Source organism: Salvelinus sp. IW2-2015, linkage group LG15, assembly GCF_002910315.2.
Source record: "Salvelinus sp. IW2-2015 linkage group LG15, ASM291031v2, whole genome shotgun sequence".
NCBI lineage: Eukaryota > Metazoa > Chordata > Actinopteri > Salmoniformes > Salmonidae > Salvelinus > Salvelinus sp. IW2-2015.
Window position 1 is genome coordinate 44,643,258 of NC_036855.1, and position 9,605 is coordinate 44,652,862.

Consider the following 9,605-nt stretch of genomic DNA (forward strand, 5'->3'; position numbering starts at 1 on the left):
TGTTGGCCTATCACAGTAGAGGCTGAGCGTGGTTTAAACTTTGCTCAGCCTATCCCGGCGCTCAGAGACTGGTCCCAGCCTCTTGGCGCTCCTTGGTGTCCGGCGCTGTTGCTGTGTGATTACGCTCCCACACCCCAGAGACTGAGGTCAGATAGCTCTGTAACATTGTCTGAGCTATTTGCACCTGCATACAAAGCACACTGTTCTCGCTCAAGGCTAACCACAGCTTCCCAGCACACTTATCTGGGGCTAACTGTTACTTCCAGCACACACACACAGACACCCAGGCGCCCAGGCCAACAGTTGCTATTTCAATCACGTGATGTAGTATTGGGTTATAGTGCAATAAACATAAATCCTAACAGGGTGCTTTGCTGCAGGAGGGACTGGTGCACTTCACAAAATAGATGACATCATGAGGTAGGAAAACTATGTGAATATATTGAAGCAACATCTCAAGACATCAGTCAGGAAGTTAAAGCTTGTCGCAAAGGTTCTTCCAAATGGACAATGACCCCAAGCATACTTCCAAAGTTGTGACAAAATGGCTTAAGGACAAAATCAAGGTATTGGAGTGGCCATCACAAAGCCCTGACCTCATTCCCATTGAACATTTGTGGGCAAGACTGAAAAAGCATGTGCGGGCGGGCAAGGAAGTCTACAAACCTGACTCAGTTACTCCAGCTCTGTCAGGACGAGGGGCCAAAATTCACCCAATTTTTTGTTGGGAAGCTTGTGGGAAGAATTACCCGAAACGTTTGACCCAAGTTAAACAATGTTAAAGGCAATGCTACCAAATACTAATTGAGTGTATGTAAACGTCTGACACACCTGGGAATGTGATGAAAGAAATAAAAGCTGAAATAAATAATTCTCTACTATTATTCTGACATTTCACATTCTTAAAATAAAGTGGTGATCCTAACTGACCTAAAACAGGGAATATTTACTAGGATTAAATGTCAGGAATTGTGAACAACTGAGTTTAATTGTATGGCTAAGGTGTATGTAAACTTCCAACTTCAATTGTATGTTCGACCTAGCAATATATGCCTACATCATTCGGGATTGGGTCGTGGCAGGGGTTCAGGTGGGTCATAGGTTGACATTTTTTGCATATAAAAAATGAATCCATTATAGTGTCAGTCAGCCCCTTAAAACTGACCAGAGTTTTAGATCTTTATAAAGTTAGATGTTCTGAAGCAGAGGGGTTTTATTTTGTACTTACTATTTGGTTCATGTTTACCGCTATTCTCTAGTGAGTTACAACTTGCACATTGTTTTTGTGGTTCACGAAGCCAAACTCTTGGGAACCCAAAACGAATAAAAGCCTCTGCTGCATCCACGGGCAATACTTGCATTTACCCTTCAATAAACCTGCATCTGTGCGAAAAAATTGAACTTTCAATGAATTGAATACCTTTACACTATTTTAACCATTTAATGAAATCCCGGTTCATGATCAGACGGTTGAGGTGCATTGCGTAACAATGAGGTCACACCTGTCACAGAAAGACTATGACGCTCCCGATCATCACATTTTATGAACCAAAAGGATCAACTTTGCTAWAGGTTCCAAAAGTATTAGAGGAATGCTCATAGTCTTTTAGAAACTGGTTTYGAAACAAAGTCCACGTTTTCTTGTATAATTACATTCAACGAATAGTACAAAAATATAATCACAATTTCTCAACATGAAAGAAAGTAAAATGTTTGTGAATTTCCAATAAAGTACAGCAAACCGTCAGTAGTTCACGTTATAATATATTCACAACTGATGCATTCTGGGAYATTGGATATAGTTAGCAAAGAGGAAGAGTCGAAGCGAGAGCGATAACTCGGCCGGAAATATGTCTTTTCGAGCAGGTGCCGTTTTTTAGTTTTTKTATGGAGGTCAATGAAAGGGAATTTGGTTAACAAAAAATGTAATGGCCTATTTGCCATGTGTGGCTTATTTGATCGAATATACGTTTCGTAATGATTAGGTTGTTTAGAGTATACTGATAAAGCTAAGGACTCGTAAACTTTGAGGAAAAAACATTTATCGGAGTTATGCCTCGTCGTCATTAGTTACCACAGTCATAAAGTCATACACCTCGCCTATTTTCACAATTGATCTTCTTAAATTGTGCTTTTAAACCTTAATCACACTGTTAACCTTATGCCTAAAACTAACCTCAAATAAAAATCACATTTTYGTTTTCATGAATTTTACAGACTATTTTGACTTTGTGGCTGTAGTAACTAATGGCCACCGTTGAGCCTGTTTTTCACGCGAGTATATGCTCTCTCATTGGCTAGAATGTGCCCACCTGATCTTGCCCCCTCCCGAATGCCTCTATTTTTTAAAACATGTATTTTCATTGTTWGAGTGGCTTCTAGAGTATCTGGTCAATATAATGGATAATMTGTGTAGTTGCTCTGTCCCTTGACATCCAAATCGACCAATAGCCCCTCCTCCCTAGATCTAAAGGGGTTAGAGAGGTGTAAATCAGTGACACGTCTTCTTTACATTATAAGGCCTCATGCTATGGAAGAAAGAGGTTTCTTATTTACTTGTTTTTATGCTCGTTCATAACCAGGTGGGAAGGGGGTAATTACAGTTGGGAAGTTGTAAATACCAGTTGGATGCATTCACATGCTCTGAACTCGTYGAGAAACGCTGATTGGCTAATGGCCAACAACCTAGTGTCAACCATAACCAAAAGTACAACTATCATGCTTGTTAAGAAATTATGGTGCTCAAAAAAACAAATCAATAGATTGCTTGTCATAAAGTTGTTGTAGTAATTTCCATAGTAGGTGATGTCAGAGGTTGGCATGTGGGAGAAGTCAGTGCTCAGTGTTGGTAAAAAAAAAAAGGGCTCAGTGTTGGCAGATGAGTTTCCCACTAGTAATTACCAGTTGGAGGGGCGTTCAAGTGTTTTTTCCCCCAGTCGTATGTGGTAAATACCACCTTCTCACTTTGTTATGATCGCAGCATTAGTGCCTAAGAAAACTCAAGTGAGACAAGATTAGGATCTGAAAAACAAGAAACATGATGTCCTTCCTCTCAGCCTTACCTTATGATGGCACACGTAAAGGTGACAAGTGGCAGAACCGGATCTGAGGGCCTAGCTCCTTGACTATATTGTTTCCGCTCATGATGTGCTAAAGTATTGATAAAGTAATCTAATAAATTATACAAGTTTGACAATATCTTGTAGCTAAATACACAGCGATCCTATAATTCATATTCTATATGTAATTCCATTGCTAAGTATTTCTCAGAGTTAGCATGACAGAGGGAATGGCTAGCTAGTATTTGAGTTTTGCAACACTCAATATTATGAGAGCTTTTCCATGGACMCCATTTGGACTACTACACAAACAATCGAAAATCTTACCAGGGTTGTGTTAAAATTAAACATAACATTCTTATATAACATTTAAGAACATATGACATACTTGTTTTAATATTCAGAGTAGTCTTTAATTATAAAATGTCCTTACAGAAYTATGTAACATTAAAGTGTTTGTGCCAAATGACAAACTGTAACCATTTTCATTATTCAAAAATAATGCATTAGGTATATTAACTGAATGTAGAACACACAATGCCTTTGAGAACACATTTTACCTCTATATTGATGTATAAATAGGACTTCACTACTGTCCCTTAGCTATATCTAAATTCTCTTCCATTTCAACTCAAAATATGTTAGTCCTATTTTGACATACAACCACTGTGACTGAATATGTACACACAAGCTTCATCCTTACATGCACACACATTTCTCCCAATCAAATAAGGCAAGCTCTTTGTTGATACATACAAATAAGCCATGTTTTTGTGGAAAAAWCAAAAACAAAAAACAGACAACTGATTTATTTAGAAATGTTACCCATTAAATGCTGTACAACACTGGCACCATTAGTTGGCACTCACTTAKCATTATCAGTCAACTGGTTTCTGTAATGCATGGTACAAAAACAACAAAATAAATGTCACAATTTACATAAGCTCATAACCTTGAAAAGAACAAACTGACATGCAACTCACATCAACTTACATTTAGCTATAAACATGAAAACACAAGTCTGCTTTTCAGAAGTGGAACTGACATTGCACACAATACAGTACAACAGTAATGTAAAATGTTAAACACCTTGATGGCTCCCACAGCCATTGGCAGCATATGATGATTTCCACACCTTGGAAATCATGAAGGGRCCATCAAGGATCTAGCATTTTGACCAAACGTATATCCAGGTGCACATGGTTCAGAGACCTGTTGCAGACCTTCAAGATGTCTTATCAATAATACTACATTGAGGTTAGCAGGAGCTGATCTTTGTACACAAGAGTGACTGTAGTAGCGGTAAGTAAACCTGCAGCAGCATCAGAAGAGCTGCTTAGGACAACAGTGACATAGGCTTCAGTAACACAAGGTGAACAATTTAAACGTGTTAACAATACAACAATTCCCACGTAAAAGAACCATGACATAGTTCTTTTAGGTGAGAATTAGTTAAAATTCAAAATGCTGCAAGCAGGGTTCTAAGGTATGCAGTTAAATATTTTGCTGTGCGACCTAGAGTTTTAATTTGGGAGCACTGTGCGAAAGAATTATAATCCAATATATATATATTTTTAATAATTGCTGTAATGATAAAGTGTCACTGTAACATTGTTTCCAGAGTGCAGATTAGTTAGCGTCATGCTTGCACCATTAATACAGTGAAAACGGCTTGCTTCTAACCAAAACAGTTAAAAAGATCTGACCCATATTACCAGCGCAATGATTTTTTCCCCCCCCGCATTTTACATTCATAAACCATGTCGCACATGGCGTCTGGCCCAATTGAACAGTGTAAATGTTCAGACATGCCGAAATCTGCAGAGGTCTCCCTTCTTTTAGAAACAAAGTGGACTTGAAACAAAGTACACTAAAAGATTTCGCATTGGAAGCAGTGACACAGGAAACGACAAGTTCCACATTTGCAGCCTGTGAAGGAATTGTCCATTTTGAATGGAAATGTATGTTGTTTCAAAGAAAGTGTCAGAACATTTGCCAAGGTCTGTGAATCAATGATTTTCTCAATGCCTATTGCCCTAAGACGTTTTTACTAAATCGTAGACGTAGATGTGAAAGTCGTCATCAAACTTGATGAAATAAACAGAGGGTTTGGCTTCAACCTGATGGATAACCATGCCAGTCCTTTTGCCGCCATCCTCTTTGGCATACTCCACTTGTTTGCCAACAAGGCTATCCACCACTTCTCCAGGCTCTCTCTCTGCTGGAGGCGAGTCATCTGCAAAAGCATAGAATATTACCAGCTTTAGTGAGATAATTGGTTGACTACATCTATGTAGTATGATTGTATCTACAGTAAGACAATTTAGAATTACRTGTCTTTTTTAAAAGAGAGAGAGACATTAAACAATGAGTACGGTTACATGCACACAATAATGTGATTATTGTGGATAGGTTAATACAATAGTTTGTTTAAAATGTTTACATGCTTTGCAAGAAGAACGATTTCCCTAATAATCCTGTTTACATGGACACATCTGAAATCAGGCTACTGATAGGCCTTTTGATAAGTGCAGAAAATCGGCAATAAAAATATATTTGATTCTGTGTTCGGACATAAAGTTTGTATGCGAAAACTATTTATAAGATGCATACTTTCAGTTTTTCCGAACTCACTTCACTCGCACTACCTGGTGCTAGCACAGGCACATGCGCAGATCAAATACACCACCGGAACACCGATTAAGCTGTTCACATGTCCTAATTATTCAAAAGATTGCTCAGTGCTCAAAATTGAAGTAAGCATACACCGATTAGAACTATGTGTTCTAATCGGTGTATGCTTACYTCAATTTTGAGCTTATGCTGATTAAGATAAGCAGAGTAAGGTGTTTACATGACTATTGTATAATCTGCCTACTGCCATAATCAGTTCAATATCAAACTATTACTGTGCATGTAAATGTACTCAATGTCTACATTTTAAACACTGAAGATAATTTCTGATGGACTCTCACTTGAATCAGGCATTATCCGGAGATCCCCCTCTTTGTAGTCATCCAAGAGCTGGTACATGTACAAAACAGGGTCCTTTTCGTAAGTGATGTAGAACCATGTGTTCATAATGGGAGCCTGTGCTAGCACCATGCCCCTCCACTCCTCCTTTGGTCCTTCATCTTGCTCAAACATGTGCTCCACTGCTTTGCCTATCATGGTTTCTGCTAGCTGGGAATCGCTGACACGAGCTGGAGCTGCAATACAGAGAGCACTTTCAAATGGACAGCTAATATGGCTATGAAAAGACACATTTACTAATCTGTGATATAAGGTATGCATGATCAAACACACATCAAGCGCATAAGTACATTGGTTATACCATACTGAACAGACATAAGTGGAATATGCTTTTTATGGCAGAGCAAAGCCGATTTTTGTCATGTCTTCGCAACACATACCAACTCGGTCTGGTAAAACCTCCAGGCCTTGCACCCTCTCATCTTTGTGAAGCTCAAGTCCATAGATGCAGTCAAATCCATCATACTTGATTAGGTAGAGAGAGGGGTTAACAGGGACTTGGTCGAGAACTGTTCCTTTCCACTGGGAAACCTTGGAGTCTTCCTTCCACTGGTGTGTTATCCTGCAACCCACTATGTTTCGTCTGGGTTGGGCAATAGGCTTGCTTGGACCAACATTATTCTTTTGCTTCCTATAGAGATCCCAATTTGAGAGTCAAGGACAGCAATATGTAAATGAATGTCAAATCAATCTATGTAGTATCAGTTTGTAAGCCAACCTGCTTTTGGTCTTATGCTGTGTCTACACAATGAGAAAACTTACTTGTGGGAATTTTTCTTCTTCATCATATTTGTAGATACCCCAATATTCCCTAAAATGACAAAACAAACATGTGCATGAAATCTCACCAATCAGTATTTATTATTGTATCATATGTATATCTTAAAAATGACAGCCATATAGTGTAGTAGGCTATACGTAATGTGTAACGTTCCTGCTGCCTTCATGTACACAAGGCGAGAATGTGTCTCACCCCCATCAGCTCTGGGGCGCTGGCCTGGCCTCTTCCCAAATGGGGTCTTCATTGATATACATGTAGGTAAGCAGCCAGGCTGCCAGACTAGGGTGACAATGTCTCTACTAGGTAATCAGGAGAAAGAAGGACAGCATGCAGGTGGTGGCCCCAGGTGGGAGGATCACTCCCCTCCAGGGCAGGAACACTTAATGTGGCAGTTCAGACTGTTGAAAAATGAGCATGTGTTAAACATGACAACGTTATGATGAAGAATGACTTTGGGGTAGAAAATGTCATAACTAGCAAGTATCTCATTGCAAATGTAACTGATATGAACCTATTCAGTCATGCTGACTCGTGTGCTATAGACCTGTCCTTTTATACAATCATATATAGCACCAGTAGCTGCCTAAAAACAATTGCAGAACAGTATATAATTTTTGGTTGTTGCAGGGTGACTTAGTCTTACACACCATGTTCAATGAGTCATAATTACAGTAGAGACCAAGTAGGCCTACCAACACAGGTCAATCAGACTCGAATTACTATTAGAGGTCCATAGAGAAAGTAGGCCCATCTTGGCTCAATTTGTCACAATTCTGATGTCATTTCTACAACGTTAGGTGTAATAGAATGATGTATACTTATGAAAATAAACARCATAGGCTGTCTTTCCTAATAATGTATAAACAATAGGGATTTACACCCCCCCCCGATTTCTTTTTATCCAGACAGCAGAAATTACTTTTTAGTAGACTAGGATTAGACCCGCCCCCTTCAGACATGTTTTCAAACATTACTTACCTACAGGTAACATTGAAATAACGTTCGTCTCATTGCCTCGAACTCACTGTTGTATACTTTTATTTAACAGAAATGGCAAGCAGTTCAAGCTAAGTAAAACTACTCAATATGCTCTAGAGTGACCCAAGAAAGTATAGGATTGTCATTTTGTTTACAATTAATAATGTCAAAGCGAGGAAATATGTTGYTTGACGTTGCATACATGTGCATCCTAAAACACCGATTCGCTTGACTGTCAAATAGGCGGATTGACTGGATTTTAACTGAGGAGGTCTGGTACCTCAATGTCAGCCATGTTGCACCAGTATATACAAACCCCGCATCAAAACCAGCGCAAGCGAACAAAGGAGGGGAAGGTTTGGGTCTGTCTGACATGCATTTGAAATGCAAACAACAAAGCGGGTTTATACACAAATTGCTCATGCACATGCATACCTCCCAATGAACTACTGTAGTTAGTGGTCGTCTGAGTCCATGCATTTGATTACCAATCGAGTGATTAGTTTGAGGGTTGCTTACCCGATGAATTGTACATCTAAATTGATCCCATCTCGCTTTTCCTCTGGCTCCGTTTGCATACACAACCCAAATCCTATGGCCGAGTCCCACCTATCCCGCTTTCTACCAAATAGTGATCTGGAAATGTAGATGGGGACGCGGGAAGCTCGGTCTTCCTGCCAAATAGTGGGTTCTTCGACCGCAAATTGCGCATGCGCGGACAATACAACACCATTCGTAGAAGCATACACATATTTGAAAACATCTGTATTTATGTTTAATACAAGCAATTGTGATTGGCTACCACTTGCAACTTTGTGATGAACATGACATATGAATACAGGTACATGAATATAAACAAGTAAACAGTTGTAATTACTTATTGTAGTACCGATATGAAGAAATACCACAGTTTACTATAGAATAATTGCTACATTACTTACTATAGAATTCTGTAGTAAACYGTAGTATGCTATACTACACACTGTAGTACCCCTCGATTGTGTAGTGCTTACTTTAGAATGTTGTAGTATATTGTGGAATAATATACTACACACTGTAGTATCCCTCGATCATGTGTAGTACTTACTATAGAATGTTGTGGTATACTGTAGAATACGATAGTAAATACTACAGTATTATCTGAAAAAAAACKATGTAGTAAATATTACAGTAACGTCCGCAAAAACACTACAGTCCACAAAAACACTACAATTAAACTACAGTATAGCAAATATTACAGTATTTAATTTGCATATACCCTGCCCATTCCCCCATATCACAATTTGTGCCACCCATAAGTGAGAAACCTATATGCCAAGTACATTCCATATATTGTGTTCCCTACATTTCTAGAAGGAAAATGGTCCCTTGAGAAGGCACAAACAAGAGGTATGTCAGGAGAAGTGCAGTGTTATCATAAGGAGATGTATACTTGGAATACGGAGGAGGAATGGGYGGAAAAGAGAGGCAGAGGAGGTCAAAAAGAGCAAAGGAGGAAGAGGGTGAGCTTGAATCAATTAMAAATAGCTTTTTGGTTTGTTAAAGAAGAATGGCAGAAAGTGTAAGCAGAGTGAGCTGTACGCCGGATCGAAGACAGGAGGAGGGCAAAGTATTGGAAGGGGTAGGTGTGGTGAAGTTCTCGGAGGCCTAGGCACTGAGGGTCAGGATAAATATGAGTCTGTGAAGGTAGGAGTGACATTTTTGGAAAAAGTGGACCTTTGCCTTTTGGCTGATCCATTTGTGGTTTCAGGGTG

At 39.2% G+C, this 9,605-nt stretch overlaps 1 protein-coding gene and 1 non-coding gene across 2 annotated transcripts; both read right to left on the reverse strand.

Annotated features, from left to right (window-relative positions):
* Nucleotides 1–1,460: 1,460 nt before the first annotated feature.
* LOC111975237 (small nucleolar RNA U13) lies at nt 1,461–1,558 on the reverse strand. The gene has a single exon (XR_002878801.1). It is a non-coding gene; the product is annotated as a small nucleolar RNA U13 (small nucleolar RNA).
* A 2,978-nt stretch (nt 1,559–4,536) lies between these two features.
* spinb (spindlin b) lies at nt 4,537–8,498 on the reverse strand. Its single transcript, XM_024002268.2, has 6 exons — nt 8,371–8,498; nt 7,066–7,271; nt 6,855–6,903; nt 6,473–6,723; nt 6,035–6,268; nt 4,537–5,295 (listed from the first exon to the last, which is right to left on the reverse strand). The coding sequence occupies exons 2-6, from the start codon at nt 7,115–7,117 to the stop codon at nt 5,096–5,098; spliced, it is 786 nt and encodes a 261-aa protein (XP_023858036.1). The 5' UTR covers nt 7,118–7,271; nt 8,371–8,498; the 3' UTR covers nt 4,537–5,095.
* Between the last annotated feature and the right edge of the window lie 1,107 nt (nt 8,499–9,605).

What these genes read in the sequence shown, in the direction of transcription:
- spinb (XM_024002268.2), bottom strand. Translation starts at nt 7,117, where the DNA reads ATGAAGACCCCATTTGGGAAGAGGCCAGGCCAGCGCCCCAGAGCTGAT. An exon ending in GCGCCCCAGAGCTGATGGGG is followed by an intron (nt 6,904 to 7,065) that starts GTGAGACACATT and finishes TTGTCATTTTAG; the next exon opens with GGAATATTGGGGTATCTACA. An exon ending in AAGAAGAAAAATTCCCACAA is followed by an intron (nt 6,724 to 6,854) that starts GTAAGTTTTCTC and finishes GGATCTCTATAG; the next exon opens with GAAGCAAAAGAATAATGTTG.